The 18,262-nt window shown below is 42.0% G+C and overlaps 2 protein-coding genes across 7 annotated transcripts in view; one reads left to right on the top strand and one right to left on the bottom strand.

Annotated features, from left to right (window-relative positions):
• spc24 (SPC24 component of NDC80 kinetochore complex) overlaps positions 1 to 18,262 on the top strand; it is a 179,217-nt gene that overhangs the window by 9,209 nt on the left and 151,746 nt on the right. For 2 of the 4 annotated variants that reach the window (XM_085971887.1, XM_085971888.1), the window contains exon 6: positions 144 to 1,676. The exons of the other annotated variants lie outside the window; for them this stretch is intronic. In XM_085971887.1, coding sequence (XP_085828013.1) covers positions 144 to 250 — 107 coding nt within the window. In that variant the 3' untranslated portion in view covers positions 251 to 1,676. Of the gene's footprint in view, positions 1 to 143; positions 1,677 to 18,262 lie in introns of those variants that run through there. 4 annotated transcript variants of the gene reach the window in all.
• keap1b (kelch-like ECH-associated protein 1b) lies at positions 2,429 to 18,142 on the bottom strand. Of its 3 annotated transcripts, none has more exons than XM_085971884.1 (7): positions 17,715 to 18,142; positions 14,466 to 14,845; positions 13,102 to 13,392; positions 10,931 to 11,616; positions 9,018 to 9,223; positions 7,989 to 8,165; positions 2,429 to 3,301 (listed from the first exon to the last, which is right to left on the bottom strand). In XM_085971884.1, exons 2-7 carry the CDS (start codon positions 14,712 to 14,714, stop codon positions 3,150 to 3,152), a joined length of 1,761 nt encoding a protein of 586 aa, XP_085828010.1. In that variant the 5' UTR covers positions 14,715 to 14,845; positions 17,715 to 18,142; the 3' UTR covers positions 2,429 to 3,149. The 3 variants fall into 3 exon arrangements, with proteins under 3 accessions (XP_085828010.1, XP_085828011.1, XP_085828012.1); XM_085971885.1 differs by lacking the exon at positions 17,715 to 18,142 and adding an exon at positions 17,570 to 17,701; XM_085971886.1 differs by lacking the exon at positions 14,466 to 14,845 and having other exon boundaries at positions 17,715 to 18,140.

Raw genomic sequence — 18,262 nt, forward strand, 5'->3', positions numbered from 1 at the left:
AAACAAAAGATGTCGGTGGATTTTGTGTGTTAACTAGAGAGCTTTCTTATTTCATAAGTTAATCTCATACAAGTGGTAGAAAATGGAATGTTATTTGTTGGGATTGACTTGTATGCAATGATTTCCTTAACTATTTTTCTCAGTTCATTTTGGGATGGGTATAGCGCAGCCTATTAACATCGACTCTACTAAGCATTCCGAGAGTTTCATCTGCGATTACCTGTGGAGCCTGGTGAGCACGGATTGGTAGTTCATTCTCTGGACACGAAACAAGAATAAGTGCACTGCTCATTTTGAATTGGTGTCTTTTGAGAGTCAAATCTTTCTGAACCCATGGCTTTGATCATGGAAAATCGAGTTTCCATCTCGACTTTAGCAAGTCACATGAACAGATTCTTATGGATGTGGTATTTTAACAAGGTATGCACCAACCCCCAGCCAATGCTATTTGAGATGGTTGCAAGAAGAGCACAAGACTACCAGTGTGACTTACACATGTTTTTCTTTTCCTATTGTATGGCAAAGCAATTTGGACAATGCTTTCCCTAATGGCATAGCTGAAATTGAAAATTCTCTCATTGTGAGAACTTACAGGCATAAACCTGTGTACTACCATTCCATATTGTAGCAGTAAAATGCTGTAAAATACTATCTATTTTTTTTGCAAAAAAATCCTTGTATTTATGTAAACTTTTCCAAAAACATTGAAATGATTGGGCCAGTTGCTTCAGCTTGAGTAGACTCATGAATCCCAGTCTTGAGTTATAGATGAAACTTGGCCACATTGGATAAATACTACCAGTTCTTTAGTGAGTTAGTAGATTAGCAAACATCAAATGAAAATATTAGGGCCTTACTCCTTAAACTCTGGTTAGCTGGCTTCCTGAAATATGGTGCGTCTCCCCATGTTTCTGTTAAGACTGCCACAAGTGAAAGAAACATTGTGGCTGTGACAAATGAATACCAGCACTTTGAAGAACTGCAACCAGTACAGTTGATATGGAATGTACATGTCTGGTTTCAGAGAACATTGATGTACTACAACCTCTGCTCATAATCGGGTCCTACATGCTATTTATATTGCAAAGTTTGATAGTCTCCTAAACTGTATCATATGCCTACCTTGGAATTACATTCTTCTTTTCAAATAAAGTGGTTTTATTTCCTCTTCTGTTGTAAATTCTAGTGCAAGTTCTACACCTGTGCTGTCCCTCACTGTCCCCATAATGCATTCTTGATCTCTGTCCAGGCAACTTTGAGTCAAATATCTAGAGGAGCAAAGGTGAGCCACCCAAGGACTTTTGAATCTACCTTGGGACAGGCATGTTGGCTTAAATAGACCTAGAAGCTAGGTTTACTATAAAGGCTCACTTGACTTTTTTATGAAATCAAAAATGATTACGAGCCTAAGTAAAAGGAAGGGACAAGAAAAGGCCATTTGACTTGGAGTCTGTTTCTAGCATTCCAATTGATCATTGTGGTAAACCACTGTTTGTATTCCTGTTTGTCCTGTTTGTATTCCACTGTGTACATGCCTGGACATGCCTCGGCTGACTCCTCCTACAGGTCCTAGTATAAAGGTGATTGCTCCCCAGCCCTTTGTATCCTGGACCGGTCGACCACTCGAGGCAGACCTCCATTCTTTTGTTAATAAAAGCCTTTAGTTACTCTTCTAACTCTCAGTCTTTTATGAGTAATTGATAGCGCATCAATCATGCCTAGCATCTAACTGCATTTCGAACCCCCCCAGCTTGGTGCAGGATAGGATACGAGCAGCAGGGCTTTTGGACGATGGGGGAAAAACTTATACTTTTAGTATTTAAGACAATGGGATCTTGTCACTGGGGACTCGATGCTTTCCACTTGATTCCAGATAACCCTGCAAGCCATTGCCTGACTGGGTAGGTTGGTGCTGGCTGATTATGTAGCATGAAATTGCCAGTGCTGTGTGGTTTTAACTGATTAACCTGCAATAGTACCTCTGCCTACACTTGGTACCCAAGCCTTATCTCTTGTCAATTGGCAGGACAGTTACTTGGAATTGTAAGTGGTATGTATCCCTACTGGAAGATAGTATGCACTCCATATCGGGCAAACCAATTCTACCCTTGTAGATATTGTGGTAGCTTGGTGGGGGAGACTCCAGCATGGTGAAGGATTTGCTTGCCAAAAAACAATGCATCAAAAAGCAGCCCTTGTTCTCTTCCCACATCTCCTTTACAACCTATTAGTCAAATCATGTAGCTCTTACCACCCTCCCTCCCTGCCACATTCAAATGAGTTTGATAATTATATGACAACGGGGTAAATTGTTGTAAGATTTCTTTACATTAAACTTTAAATTACAATTCATTAGATCTGAGCCATGCTCATTTGACAATTCAGGTTATTGATTCAAACATTTAACAAAACTTACTAAAGTCACATAGATGGCAAACAACTCTGTTTATAAAGCAGTAAATTCTTAATGCAGATATTGAGGAATTCATGATGACTAATTTCACAAAGTAATGCTCATTAGCAACTGGGTTGAGATGGAGCCTAATTTACCTCAGAAACCATCATCTCGCGAGTCAAGGATAAAATAAAATTCAGAGTCTCATGAAAGGGCAGTGTTCTGATCCACTGCAGTACATAAGCCATGTTTAGTGTGTGCTGCATGATGATGAATTACAGTTGCTGAGGCAAACATGCTGCAAGAACCTATGGCATCTGAAAATTGTTTTATCACATCTGGAGGATTTTTATTAGCATATAAGCTTGCAAATTGAAGGTGGATCTTTTCCGCAGTGGATTTGAGAGAGTTTCATCCGGTCTACTGAGATTTGATTACTACTGACCAGGGCCTCTTCACATCTCCAGTATGGAGATAGTCCCAGAATCTGGCTTCATGGGTGTGTAGGGAGAGGCTGAACTTGGTTTGTGCCTCTCTCTGTGTACATCTCTTGGTTAGAATTAGTCTTGCAAACCTGGTCATACTGAAATCCATTTCTTTCTAGATCTTTCTGACGATTTTCAATACTCTTTTCTTCATAGCTGGATTGGTTAGCTGAAGCTCACCATTCCAATCCAAGAGTGCCTCTTTTCCTTTATCATCTCCAACTGAAGTCTACACAATTATTTCTGATCCCTTTGTCTGATAAATTAGGTCATCGCTGTGGTTGGTTTCTGCATGGCTCCATGGTAACGGCTACACCTACCCCACTGCGGCCTGACATAAGTTGGGTCACTTCAGTCCACTGGTCAGTGATTGGATCGTAGCATTCAACACTGTTGAGGAAAGCGTGCCCATCATATCCTCCTGGGGAACACAAATTAATATATACAAGATAAGGTCAGTATCGCCAATTTATTTGCATGATGATGGCAGTTACAAAAATCAGTATCTGAGCCTGTGGTTAATGTTTTTACATTGAAGGAAAACATGAGCCTCTGGTTAATGTTTTTACATTGAAGGAAAACAAGTGAAGCCAATGGCCAGGACAGGTAAACCTACCCAACAACAGAAGCCCTGGGAGAAACTGACCCTGTTCTGTTGACTCCCAGTTAACTGGTCAGAACAGCTTCGTTTTCCAGGTTTAATTTACCCAGCTAAGAGCACTCATTTCTTTAAAAATCAAAAGCTCACCACTAGCTCAGTGACGCAGCAAGTTGGTGTACCAATGTATTTTGTGGAGTCCTTGATTTCAGACAAGGAGGTAGAGGAGATAGTGGATGGGGGATAAAAAATTGATAGAGGTACTAGAAAGACTGGCTCTACTTAAAGTAGATAAGTCACCAGGACCAGATGAGATGCATCCTCGGACCCTGAGGGAAGTGAAGGAAGAAATCGCAGAGGTACTGGCCATAGTCTTCCAGTCCTCCTTAGAAATGGGGGTGATGCCAGCGGACTGGAGAATTGCAAATGTTACACCCTTGTTCAAAAAAGGGTGTAAAGATAAACCCAGCAACTACAGGCCAGTCAGTTTAACCTCGGTAGTGGGGAAGCTTTTAGAAACAATAATCAGGGACAAAATTAACAGTCAATTGGACAAATGTAGAATAATTAAGGAAAGCCAGCACAGATTTGTTAAAGGCAAAAACAGAAAATGCTGGAAACACTCGGCAGGCCAGGCAGCATCCGTGGAGAGAGAAACAGTTAACGTTTCAGGTCTGTGACCCTTCGTCAGAACTTCAGATTTCCAGCATCCACAGTATTTTGCTATTGTATTTGTTAAAGGCAAATCGTGTTCAACCAACTTGATCGAGTTTTTTGAACAGGTAACAGAGAGGATTGATGAGGGCAATGCGGTTGATGTGATGTACATGGATTTCCAAAAGGCATTTGACAAAGTGCCACATAATAGGCTTGCCAGCAAAGTTGAAGCTTATGGAATAAAAGGAACAGTGGCAGCATAGATACAAAATTGGCTAAGTGACAGGAAACCGAGAGTAGTGGTGAACGGTTTTTTGAACTGGAGGAAGATACACAGTGGTGGTCCCCAGGGGTTGGTTCTAGGACCACTGCTTTTATTGATATATAAGAACAATAAGAAACAGGAGCAGGAGTAGGCCATTTGGCCCTTTGAGCCTGCTCTGCCATTCAATAAGATCATGGCTGATCTACCTCATCTCCACTTTCCTGCACTATCCTCATATCCCTTGATTCCCTTAATATTCAAAAATCTATTGATCTCTGTCTTGAATATACTCAACGACTGAGCCTCCACAGCCCTCTGGGGTAGAGAATTCCAAAGATTCACCACCTTCTGAGTGAAGAAATTTCTCCTCATCTTAGTCCTAAATGGTGGACCCATAATTCTGAGACTGTGACCCCTGGTTCTAGACTCCCCAGCCAGGGGGAACATCCCCCCTGCATCTACCCTGTCAAGCCCTGTAAGAAATTTATATATTAATGACCTGGATGTGGGTGTACAGGGGACAATTTCAAAATTTGCAGATGACACAAAACTTGGAAGTTTAGTGAACAGTGAGGAGGACATAGACAGGCTGGTGGAATGGGTGGACACGTGCAGATGAAATTAATGCAGAAAAGTGCGAAGTGATACATTTTGGTAGAAAGAATGGAGAGGAAATATAAACTGAAGGGTACAATCCTAAAGTGGGTACATGAACAGAGAGACCTAGGGGTATATGTGCACAAATCATTTTAAGGTGGCAGGGCAGGTTGAGAAAGCAGTTAAAAAAGCTTACGGGATCCTGGGCTTCATGAATAGAGGTATAGAGTACAAAAGCGTGGAAATTATGAACCACCTGTATAAAACACTGGTTCGGCCTCAACTGGAGTATTGTGTCCAATTCTGGGCACCGCACTTTAGGAAGGATGTGAAGGCCTTAAGAGAGGGTGCAGAAAAGATTTACGAGAATGATTCCAGGGATGAGGGACTTCAGTTACGTGGATAGACTGAAGAAGCTGGGGTTGTTCTCCTTACAGCAGAGAAGATTGAGAGGAGATTTGATAGAGGTGTTCAAAATCATGAGGGGTCTGGACAGAGTAGATAGAGAGAAACTGTTCCCACTGACAGACTGGTCGAGCACTAGAGGACACAGATTTAAAGTGATTGGCAGAAGAACCAAAGGCGACATGAGGAAAAACTTTTTTACTCTGAGTGGTTAGGATCTGGAATGCAATGCCTGAAAGGGTGGTGGAGGTAGACTCAATCACGGCTTTCAAAAGGGAGTTGGATAAGTACCTGAAGGAAATAAATTTGCTGGGCTACGGGGAAAGGGCGGGGGAGTGGGACTCGCTGAGGTGCTCTTGCAGAGAGCCGGCACAGGCCGAATGGCCTTCCGTGTTGTAACCATTCTGTGATTCTAACAGTGTTAGACCGAAGTCAGCATTAACTCCACTCTCAGAAGTCCTTTCTTCACTAGCCCAACGTAAGCTCGAGGAATAGCACCTCATCTTTCGATTAGGCACTTTACAACCTTCTGGCCTCAACATTGAGTTCAACAATTTCAAATTATAACCCCTGCCCCCATTTTTCATGCCCTATGATTTTGCCATTCCCATTTGCAACATTTTATCTTTCCTGCCTCTTACAAAAGCACAGTATGTTCCTTCAATTCCTTCCTCCCTTCCTGCTTAATATCTGTTACATCTCCAGCTTTTTCCAGTTCTGATGAAGGGCCCCAGACCTGAAATGTTAACTCTGTTTCACTCTCCACGGATGCTGCCTGGCCTGCTGAGTTTTTCCAGCGTTTTCTGTTGTTATTCCTTTCTTCACTATCTGTGCTAGGGGCTCTTTAGGTCTCTCTTTTATACCCTTTTTTATGGGTGGACCTGGGATAGAACACTAGGTTTATAGTGTTTAATATAACCTCTATATAGAGGCTTCCCTTAAAACAAGGTGCCCAATGGCATGTTGAGTCCTTTGTTTAAACCAGGGAAAAAGGGTCAACTCATGTTATCTCCCACCGGTCAGGGGTCCTTTTTAGCCATTACACATGGTTTCTATACCTAGCCAATCATGGCCTTAAGCATGTTGAGGACTGTTTTTCCCTTATCTCATCCGGCCCTTTCCTTCCAAAGCTATAGTCTGTTATTTCATTCTGTCTTGTCCTCCCCAGCCTGGAGTCTCTTATCTCGCAATCATTTTCCAGGAAAATGAAACTTAAGCAGTTCCAGTAAAACACAACTTATACATTAACCCCTTACTTGTCTCGAGCTCTGATACAATCATTTAAACATAGTATTATTCGCGTCACACTTTCATTCGCGTAACCATATTTTTTTTTTAGATATCCCTAATTTCTAACACTGCTGACTTAACAACTTGGACCAATGAAGTCATAAGTGAGTTCCAGCCACCAGCAGTGTGATACAAATATATCACAGCTCTTTGTATATTCCATTTACATCATGTGATAGATAAGTAAGGTAGGTACGTAAAACAGTAAGTATGAATTTTAAATGCAAATTATTTTATTCCAAGCATTATGCACACATCATCTGTTCTCAATCATGTTACTGCTGTATATAGTACATCACTTGGTGTAGAATTGCCTGTACAAAGCCCCTTTTCAATGTGCCTTCGTCACAATCTCAGAAGCAGTCCAATTGCACCAGTGTGCTATTTCCATTTCCCACAATAGCCACATTCTTGGCTTTAAATAAGATTGACATTTTTTCCCCCCAAATAGGGACAGCTTAGGGCTTGCATTGGATTAAGGCTAATTTTACGTAAAACCCCATAAGCTATGAAAGAAAAAAAGGCTTCCAAATATGGTAGGTAAGTAAAACAGTGCAAATTATTTTATTCCAGGCATTATTCCAGGCTTCCAAATAACCCTTCAGTCTGGGCTAGCTTTGAAGCCCGTCCCTGAAGTAAAAGGACAGGGTGTTGGTCTAGTCATTATATATCTCAAAATAGGCACCAGAACAATGTTAAGCTCTCTAAGACCAACTGAGTGACTAACACCAGTATCACTTTTATAATCTGTCTAATGTTTCATACATTCAATCCTTTGGATATGTATTCGTTCCATCATCACACCAAAATAAAAACATTGTTAGTTGGCACATTAGTGATTCACGGGACCAGACTGACACGTGCCTGATCGCAGTTGTGCAATTAAGAGGAGGCATCAAGCAGAGTGCAGATACCTCCCTTTATAAATTACATTAAGTAAAACTGGATGGCAAATCATACTGGGTGACTTGCAAAACTACTACTAATCTAGGGATAAAAGAACAATAGTTAAGAGGGGAGACAATAGAATGGTGTGTTCCATTGTACTGTAAAGAGAACTAAAATAAAAGATTAGAAAAGAATGAATAACTGATTGGAGGATGAACCGTGGCTGATTTGCTCCTCCCTGATTACAGGTGCTGAAGTCAATTGCAGCACCTTCACCCCAACTGAAATCAGCTGACTCAGCACACTGGAGATCAAACCTGGGCCCTTATTAATCCACTTGACTCATACTCTGTGAGCCATTGGGGAAGTGTCAACAGCTCAAATTGAGTTAATATTTTGAAACTTTACCGAGAACATAAATCCTTCCTTGATGTACTGTGACTCCGAGGGCACTGCGGCAGTGGTTCATGGGAGGCACAAACGTCCATCGGTCTGCTTCGACATCATAATGCTCCACGCTGTTCAGCTGATCCATGCCATTATAGCCTCCCATGATATAAATACAGCTGTTAAGGGCACAGACACCTGCAGGGAGACAGAATCAAATTGACAGTTTCCAGTGTGTTGGCTAGTAGAAAAGTGCAAATCCCAATAGTGCATCCCAAATCCATGGCCTCTACCACTTAGAAGGACAAGGGTAGCAGGCGCTTGGGAACACCCATCATCTCCAAGTCACACACCATCCTGACTTGAAAATACATCACCATTCCTTCATCGCTGGGTCAAAATCCTGGAATTCCCTCCCTAACAGCACTGGGAGTACCTTCACCACCCGGACTGCAGCGGTTCAAGATGGCGGCTCACCACCACCTTCTCGAAGGCAATTAGGGATGGGCAATAAATGCTGGCCTTGCCAGCAACGCCCACATCCCGTGAATGAATAAAGAAAAAGATTATGCCACTTATGTTGTAGGTATGGGTTGCCCCTTTAATTTTTTGAAATGATTCAGTATTAATCGTCAACAGCTTGGGGATGGGTCACCAAATACAAGTGAGGTTTATGCTGGAAGGGACAATTATAGAGTAGTCATCCTGAGGGAATCATACCTATCCTAGCGAATGGTTAAGTGGCAGCAATATCAAGACCCAAGGACAGGTTGCCTTCCAACCTCTTAGCTTCGGAATGGCGTAGAATTCTGAGGATGGGAAGAGAAAGGGGAAGTACAAACAAAAAACAGACTACGACACGTGATTACATTTAAACAAATGCTACCAGATTGTCAACTTTTGACTGCAAGTATTGAGCGATGAGAAGAGGTGCTCACAGCAGTAAGATAGCGAGGGGCAATACAAATTGCATATTTAAATTGGACACGTAAAGTCGCCACTAATCCAGTAGGCAGTTATTAACCTGTTGTGACGAGAATATGCCCTTACCAGCTCCACTTCTGACGGTGTTCATTGCAGCCACCATCCTCCACTCATCATTCTCAGGATAATAACACTCTGCTGAATTCAATCTGTTAGTTCCATCAAAACCTCCAACTGCATAAAGTAGGCGGTTAATAACAGCAACTCCCACACCAACTCTCCTTGTTAGCATTGGAGCAACAAACTCCCATTCATCCCTCTCTGGATCATATCTGCAAAGGAAGTTGAAATTTGTATGAAGTTTTATTATAACATGAGAATCATAGAAACTTACAGCACAGAAGGAGGCCATTCGGCCCGTCGTGCCTGTGCTGGCTCCTTGGATTGCAGTCGTGTTTAGTCCCACACCCCCTGCGTTTTGTCCAGAACCCTGTAGGTTCCTCATCCCCAAGTACCCGTCCAACTCCCTTTTAAAATTATTTATGGAGTCAGCTTCCACCACCTTTTCAGGTCAAGTGTTCCAGCTCCCAACAACTCTTGAGTGAAAACAATTCTCATCTCCCCTCTCGATCTTTTGCCAATGATTTTGAATCGATGACCTCTAATCATTGCCCCTCTCACCACAGGGACTAATTTCTCTCTCTCTGCTTTATCAAAATCTCACACCTCTTAACCTTCTCTATTCCAATGAAAACAGTCCTAATTTTCCAACCTCTCCTCATAACTGAAGTCGCTCATCCCTGGTGACATGCTGGTAAACCGCCTCTGTCCCCTTTCTAAGGCCTTTACATCTTTCCTGAAGTGTGGGGCCCAGAATTGTCCACAATACTCCAGCTGAGGCCTCACCAGTGGTTTATAAAGTCCGAGCCGGATCGCTTTGTTTTTAGATTCTAGTCCTCTGTTTATAAACCCAAGTAACCCATGTGATTTTTTAACCACCTTATCAACTCGCCCGGCCACCTTTAAGGATCTGTGTATATGGAAACCAAGGTCACTCTGCTCATCTACACTTTTCAACATCGTGCCTTTATAGTACGCTGACATTCCAGATTAGTCCTCCCAAAGTGCATCACTTCACATTTCTCTCCATTGAATTCCATCTGCCTAGCTTCTGCCCATTTCACAATCCTGTCTATGTTATCCTGAAGCCCATAACTATCCTCATCATGATTTACTTTGCCAAGTTTCGTATCATCATCAATCTTTAAAAATGCTGCTCCCTACCTACAGAGTCTAGGTTGTTTATAAAAGTTGAAAAGAGTAATGGACCCAAAACTGACCCTTAGGGAACACCACTGCAAACCACCTCCCAGTCTGAAAAACATCCATCCACCAACACCCTTTGCTTCCGGTCACTGAGCCAATTCTGTATCCATACCATCACTTAATTCCATGGGCTTCCATACACTAGCTAATATCAGAAAATAGACATAGAACACAGGACTGTCCTGGGAATACATAAGCAGCAGGACAATGATAATGTTCCCTGGAACCAGTTTCCATATTCTAATGTCCCAATTCACTGCAAACAAACCAATTAAATTAATCTCCAGTTATTGTGAAAAGCAGAGCTTCAGTGTTCAATTTTTCAGCTCCTAAGAAGAGGAAAGTGCCTCTCGGGTTAAGTCGAAGCATTTCCTCCAGTCACAAACCACATAAATTGTTTGTGCACTGTATTTCTTGTATGATCAGTCAATATCCAGATTGCAAACCTTTCACAAAGTATTCCATCATTAACAAGTCAGGCTGACAATATGCAAAAACAAATTCAATTTGAAGCAATAGTTTTCCCCACAATCAAACTTCTAACTCACTGCTTTCTCCAGCTCTTCAAACTGTAAGTCTGTAACACTAAACTAGTTGCCTCTTGATACATACAACATTTCATGGTCAATGGTGTTGCTGGATGTGTTGTACCCAAAGTCTATGGAATCAGATTACTTACTAAACATAGCAGGTTTTCCATCCTGAATAATTACCTCTCCACACTGTTATGATGAATGCAGCCATGAGATCCTCCAACAGCATAGATCAGACCATCAATGACACCAACACCTATTCGATTCCTTGGAACATTCATTAGAGCGCAAGAGGACCACTGATCGTTCATTGGATTATAACAGTCGAGAGCATTAGAATCAGTGTTCCCATCTGGAGCATTATTCCGACCACCAACCGTATAAAGCAGTCCATGGACAACACAGGCTGCAAGCCCACTTCGGGGCACTTTTAAGTCCGCTACCCTAATCCAAGTGCCATCACAGGGGTTGTAGGCCTCTAGAAAGCTCAGTGACTGGCGATAGTAGCCACCAGCTGTATATATTAACTGTGGGACTTTTGATGTTCGTCGAGGAAGCACTTTTGTGGGCTTGTGCAAAGTCAAATCTTGGAAAATCTGAGAGAGGTAATCTTTGCATTTGGAGTCTGATTTGAGGATCTCACACTTCTGGAGTTGCATCTGCAGGAAATGTGGTGTGAGATAATGGCATCGGACGGCTTTCAACAAGGCATGGATATATGGCCTCCGGTTCTCACAGTCATACTGAACCCAGTTGATGCAGGCATGAAAAACCTCCGACTCACAGCGCACGTTGAGGTCCTCTCGGCTAATAAGGATGACCAGCTGACAGTGTGACAGGTTATAGAACTCTTCCTGCTTTACCACCTTAAAATAGAACACACTTTGTTGAAACATCTTAAGACTCGGCAGCCTTTGAAGCTTTTATTATTTAAAAATAATGAAGAACACACCCATTCCCCAGAGGCACTACAGTGAATTCAGCTCAGAAAATTGCTAAAAAAGCAGAAGCTTGGCAGACACTGAAAAGCAATTAAAAATTAAAGCTGGGCCATGGTTGGTCTTAATACAACGGGAACACACCAACATCAAAGCAGATACTTGGCAGCCAAGGAAGTTCCCTTTGCAAACATTACCAAGATACGTCTGATCCACAGTTTCCTTTAAAATATATATTTTGGACTTGGGCATAATTTCAAAGTTTGCAGATGACAAAACTTGGAAATATACTAAACAGTGAGGAAGATAGTAGTAGACTTCAGGAGGATATAGACTGGTGAAATGGGCAGGCACATGGCAGATGAAATTTAATGCAGAGGTGTGAAGTGATGCATTTTGGAAGGAAAAATGAGGTGAGGCAATATAAATTAAGTGGTACAATTTTAAAGGTGCATAAACAGACATGGAGGTTCACATACACAAATCTTTGACGGGGGCAGGACTGTTAAAAAAACATGGGTTCCTTGGCTTTATAAACAGGCATAAGAGTACAAAACCATGGAAGTTATGCTAAACTTTTATAAATGACTGGTTAGGCCTCAGCTGGAGTATTGTGTCCAATTCTGGACACTGCACTTTAGGAAATGTCAAGGACTTGGAGAAGGTGCATATGAGATTTATGAGAATTATATCAGGATGAAGGACTTCAGTTATATAGAGAGACTAGAGAAGCTGGCATTGTCCTCCTTAGAACAGAGAAGGTTATGGGGAGATTTAATAGAGAGGTTCAAAATCATGAGGGGTTTTGATAGAGTAAATAAGGAGAAACTGTTTCCGCTGGCAGGAGGGTCGGTAACCAGAGGACACAGATTGAAGATAATTGGCAAAAGAGCCAGAGGGGAGGGGAGAATTTTTTAAAAAATACAGCATTATGGAATGCACTACCTGAAAGTGTGGTGGAAGCAGATTCAACAGTGACTTTCAAAAGGGAATTGGATAAATACTTGAAAAGGAAAAAAATGTAGTGCTATGGGGAAAAGTGCACAGGATTGGGACTAATTGGATAGCTCTTTTAAAGAGCTGGCACAGGCACAGTGGGCTAAATGTCCTCCTGTGCTGTATGATTCTATCAAAATATGGGGTGATAAGATGCAATTTTGAGTCCAAAATTCTTTGAGGAGGTATTAAAGGAGAGATGCCTCCCCAAAGGTAAGGCAGAGGCTTCAGAACAGATCTCAAACCCATTCATGTCATCCACTGTAGTAGGCAAGTCAGACAAAATGAGTTACAGAAACAATTCCACACCCAAAAAGGAACATTTACCCACACTGGAGTGGCAGACAGCTATTGTCTCACTCAGCTTACCCCAGGTTATACTATACGCATAGCATTGCCATCTTTACTGGTACATACATCACCAAAGTACATGTAGATATATTCCCTGGCTTTCTGATGAAGCTCGGCGCAGCCAATCTGCTCGGCAAAGTTTGCAATCCCAATAGCATTACTGGGATCCAGTTGCTGTGCCAGGAAATCACAGCACGCTTTGACCACACTGTCCATTTGGTACATAACAGCTCCATTCATCACGTGTATGACGCATTTCTCACCCACGGAAATACTGGCAGTGTATGCAAACTCAATTAGTCTCTCCATTACTTTAGGGTGGATCCCCTCAATGGATACAACCTCCATTTCACATTCCTGTGAGCAAATGCAAACAATGTGAGGATATTAAACAAATATAAACTATTATTAACACAATTATTCATTCCACAGAGAATAGCAGGCAGCTTGGGAGTAAAATAGAGTTGGTAAAACAGCAGTAGCAGGTTGCTGAATAAGCCATACAATGGCATTAGGACTAGAATGTCAGAATGTTTGCAGCCCTGCTGAAGCAGATACTGAGGATCTAGGTGGGATTATAAACTGCAACAGTGAACTTCATGCAGTATATCATTGTTCACAGCTAATTTCAAGGAAGGCCATTCATTATTTTCTCCACCTGTTATGTAACAATAGCCATTTGGTTCCATTACTCTTCCTATAGTGAATTAAAAAACACAATTTTAACAACTCTTTATAAGTGAGCCTTATTCATCAATGGGAGAACAATGAAAGAAAAAATGAACCAACATTTAATGTCATAAAAATAACTATCCTAAACATAAATGGCAACTTCATTTCCCCAAAAGCAGAGCCCTCTTGTTCTACCTTGGATATTGTGAAAATAGATATGGCATCGGAATAATGCTGAGATTTAATTAATCCTTGTGAGCAGTACACTGGCAGCATTTGGGCCTTTGATAATAAGATTAAAGGCCTATAGTCACCATTTAAAACTTCAACAGAACGGTAGTAACAGACCCATCAGTTGTGGGAAATTTAAATATTGTGGTTAGCCATTTCATTGATGAGGTAGTCAATTGGGAAACTACAGAATGGTATAGTTCTGTCGAGGCAAGAGCCCTAGGCACAAGAAAAATAAGAGGCATATCAGATAGGGTGAATGTATTTGGAAAAAATAGGCATAATATGCCACGGAGTGGGAAGATGCAGCTTGTGCCTGTGATCAGATTTTATCCTTAGAATGTCATTCAACAAAGTCTCTAAGTAATGACCAGGCCAGTGAAAGTCTCTCTGTTGCTATTGCACGACGTCAGTGTCAGATGAAGAGCATCGTTGGAGCATGGGCACCCTCCTCTTTGTCTGGGGAATGGTGAGTAGCTCAGACAGTGAAGGAAAACAAAAGTACATTTTCAAATGGGATAGTTTACCTTTAAACCATTGGTGAACATAGCTTTGAAGACAGGACTGCTGGAGGCCAAGACGATCTTGTGGGCCGTAAACTCTCGCTGAAGGTTGTTGTATCTCACTCGAAGTGTGATGTCGCATAACTGCTGGTTCAGACGCAGCTCGTTCATGATCTCAAATGCCTGCATTGTGTGATTTTCTAGTGTGTAATGGAAATAACGATTGCCATTCTGTGAAGGCGTCACCTCAGCCTTGCACTCTGTTGAATACATCACGAAGACCGATCCTCTAAGTCATTACTTCCTTGCAAGAGTTGGAAGTGACGTTCATTGGTCCTGTGATTTCTGCTTTATTAGATTTCATTAGTGTTTTCAGTATCAATTGACAAATAATTTTAGGACACCTATGATGAGTAGAGATAACAGATTTAAAGTATTGAAGCACTGGTTCTATGTTTCAGCTGTATTGTTGCAGGAAAGCATTGAGTGCTATTGCTGGTCATCTTCCAAAATTCTATAGACTCTGGAACAGTTCCCATGGATTGGAGGGTAGCTAATGTAACCCCACTATTTAAAAAAGGTGGTAGAGAGAAAACGGGGAATTATAGACCGGTAAGCCTGACATCGGTAGTGAGGAAAATGCTAGAGTCCATTATAAAAGATGTAATAGCAGAGCACTTGGAAAACAGTGACAGGATCGGACAAAGTCAACATGGATTTACAAAAGGTAAATCATGCTTGACTAATCTACTGGAATTTTTTGAGGATGTAACTGTTAGAATAGATAAGGGAGAACCAGTGGATGTGGTGTATTTGGACTTTCAGAAGGCTTTCGATAAGGTCCCGCATAAGAGAGTAGCATGCAAAGTTAAAGCACATGGGATTGGGGGTAAGGTACTGACTTGGATAGAGACAGGAAGCAAAGAGTTGGAATAAACGGGTCTTTTTCCGAGTGGCAGGCAGTGATTAGTGGGGTACCGCAGGGATCGGTGCTAGGACCCCAACTATTCACAATATATATTAATGATGATCTAGACGAGGGAACTAGATGTAATATCTCCAAGTTTGCAGACGACACAAAGCTGGGTGGGCGTGTGTGCTGTGAGGAGGATGCAGAGAAACTCCAGTATGATTTGGACAGGTTGGGTGATTGAGCAGATGCATGGCAGATGCAGTATAATGTGGATAAATGTGAGGTTATCCACTTTGGTGGCAAAAACAGGAAGGCAAATTATTATCTGAACGGCAATAGATTGGGAAAAGGGGAAATGCAACGAGACCTGGGTGTCCTTGTGCACCAGTCACTGAAGGTATGCAGCAGGCTGTTAAGAAGGCAAATGGTATGTTGGCCTTCATAGCGAGAGGATTTGAGTACAGGAGCAAGGATGTCTTGCTGCAGTTGTACAGGGCCTTGGTGAGACCACACCTTGAGTATTGTGTGCAGTTTTGGTCGCCTTATCTGAGGAAGGATGTTCTTGCCATGGAGGGAGTGCAGCGAAGATTCACCAGACTGATACCTGGGATGGCAGGAATGACATATGAGGAGAGATTGGGTCGATTGGGCTTGTACTCGCTGGAGTTTAGAAGAATGAAAGGGGATCTCATTGAAACTTATAAAATTCTAACAGGACTAGACAGACTAGATGCAGGATGTTCCCGATGGTCGGGGAGTCCAGAACCAGGGGTCACAGTCTAAGGATAAGGGGTAAGCCATTTAGGACAGAGATGAGGAGGAATTTCTTCACCCAGAGAGTGGTGAACCTGTGGAATTCTCTACCACAGAAGGCAGTTGAGGCCAATTCATTAAATATATTCAAGAAGGAGTTAGATATATTTCTTAAGACTAAAGGGATCAAGGGATATGGGGAGAAGGCAGGAACAGGGTACTGAATTTGGATGATCAGCCATGATCTCATTAAATGGTGGAACAGACTTGAGGGGCCGAATGGCCTACTCCTGCTCCTATCTTCTATGTTTCTATGAGTAATGGGGGAGCAATCCCTCATGGGGGTGTACTGGTGGGACTGTCATAATTGCAGCGGTTTAGATTGGCAGTGGCAGAGGTGTGAAAGCAGATCATCTTTCTGTCTGGTCACTTGGCTATAACTGGGCGTGTGGTGCAGAAATAACAATTGATGGACAGGAGAAAAAAATAACTGAACCTCTGTTCCCACCTCCATCCCCTCCCCAAGATTCCTTCCGAATATGGAGCAGGACATCATTCTTCAAGAACACAGCAAACAGCTGGATTGTAAATATTTCACAAGGCTTTATAAAACCAATGCATTCCCATGATCAATGTACTATGGTTTGATCTCAACTTTGGGGGGGGGAAAGGGGTCAGAAAAAGGAGGATCAACCTTGGTTATTCTAAAGCCATAATAGCAGACACCTGGAAAATCATTTTCTCTTTTCCTGACCTTGTTTTAGAAATGACGTGTGGCAATTGTTAAATGGGGAGGAATTTAAAACAACAGTAATGGCATCATTATAAAAGAAAAGAAATGCTAGGAGTGATAATGGGACATTCAAATCACAAAAAGTACCCATTGGACACTCAGGTCAGACAGTGCAATCTAGAGTAATTGTACATTGGGAGTATTTAGTATATGCTCTTAAACCACTAAATATACCGTCTACTGATAATTTAGTCATTTTTGCACTTAAAAGGCTAAATTACCAATCATTTGAATTAAGCAAAGTGGAAATTTAGTGCTGCAATTGCATGATCAAAATTTTAATTAAGTAACTTTGAATTGAATTAAGAGAAATAGACCAGAAAGCTGTGAATTTCTTTCAACGTTAGGCTTATTCCGAACTGATTAAAAGTTGCAGAATGGCGGATATAAACAGGCAGTAAGGTTCAGACATAACAAACCATCCGAATGATTAAAAGAGCTCTGAACTCCAGGATGAATTGCTGACTGGAAATCGCTCCCATGTATCCTTTCCTGTGCAGTCGGTGAACCAACTGAATTGAACTGTTTTGTCAGGCTGGGCAGTACCTAACCAGTGCTCCGTGTGGTTGATCTAGATTAATTGCTCTCTGAAGAATTTTAATAATTGTGCAGCAATTACTGCATTTATATCAATGACAGTCAAGATAAATTAAAAGCACAAACGAATACCTTCCTGCCAGCACATCGGCACAATCCATTCACCCAGCAGCTGGATTGTTGCATGCATGAACTCGTTATTATTTAACGGAAACAGCCACAAACCACCGGCACAACATAACCATTCCTCCCCACGCGGAACAATCATCACATTTACCTGTATAGAAAGGAAAATAGGAAAGGTCATTGTAAGAAGTTGACTGTCCAAACTGGGACTATGCTGTCTCGCTGCATACAACCATGTGCTTAGTCCCAAAAGCCCAGTTTCCCATTCACTCCAGTCGCCGTCCCCACTGATTTTAGCTCGGCCTGCAATTTTTTTTGTTTCAAAGATCAAAAGATGGAAAATGTTTTAAGAGGCCAGGATAAAGCCTGGGGTTCAAGTAGAAGCCGCCGCCGTCGGGAGCGCAGAATCGTGAGGCAAGTATCAAAAGCAGCTACACCCAGGGGGCAGCCTTGAAGACAGAAGCTGTTTTGACCAAGGAAGTAAATGTTGCATTAGGGCAAATGCAGGAATGGGATTGTATGCAGATCTGACTCCCTCTCAGTCCCACTCTCCGGCTACTCACCATGACTAAGCACTGGGTACAGATTGTCACAATAAAAGTCTGAGCTGTACTCCAACCTGCCACCCTCGCATAACATATTAGCACCCAATCCCTGACCACAATCTGCGAGAGCAAAACCCTGCATTCCTACTTTGCA

Source organism: Somniosus microcephalus, chromosome 31, assembly GCF_052327205.1.
Source record: "Somniosus microcephalus isolate GS21.2 chromosome 31, FLI_Smic_1.0, whole genome shotgun sequence".
NCBI lineage: Eukaryota > Metazoa > Chordata > Chondrichthyes > Squaliformes > Somniosidae > Somniosus > Somniosus microcephalus.

Excerpts from the sequence above, each read along its gene's own strand:
- keap1b (XM_085971884.1), bottom strand. The coding sequence starts at position 14,714 with ATGTATTCAACAGAGTGCAAGGCTGAGGTGACGCCTTCACAGAATGGC. Across the intron at positions 13,393-14,465 it reads TGTTCACCAATGGTTTAAAG|GAATGTGAAATGGAGGTTGT; the intron begins GTAAACTATCCC and ends ATTTGCTCACAG. Across the intron at positions 3,302-7,988 it reads AGGAAGGATTTATGTTCTCG|GAGGATATGATGGGCACGCT; the intron begins GTAAAGTTTCAA and ends TGTGTTCCCCAG.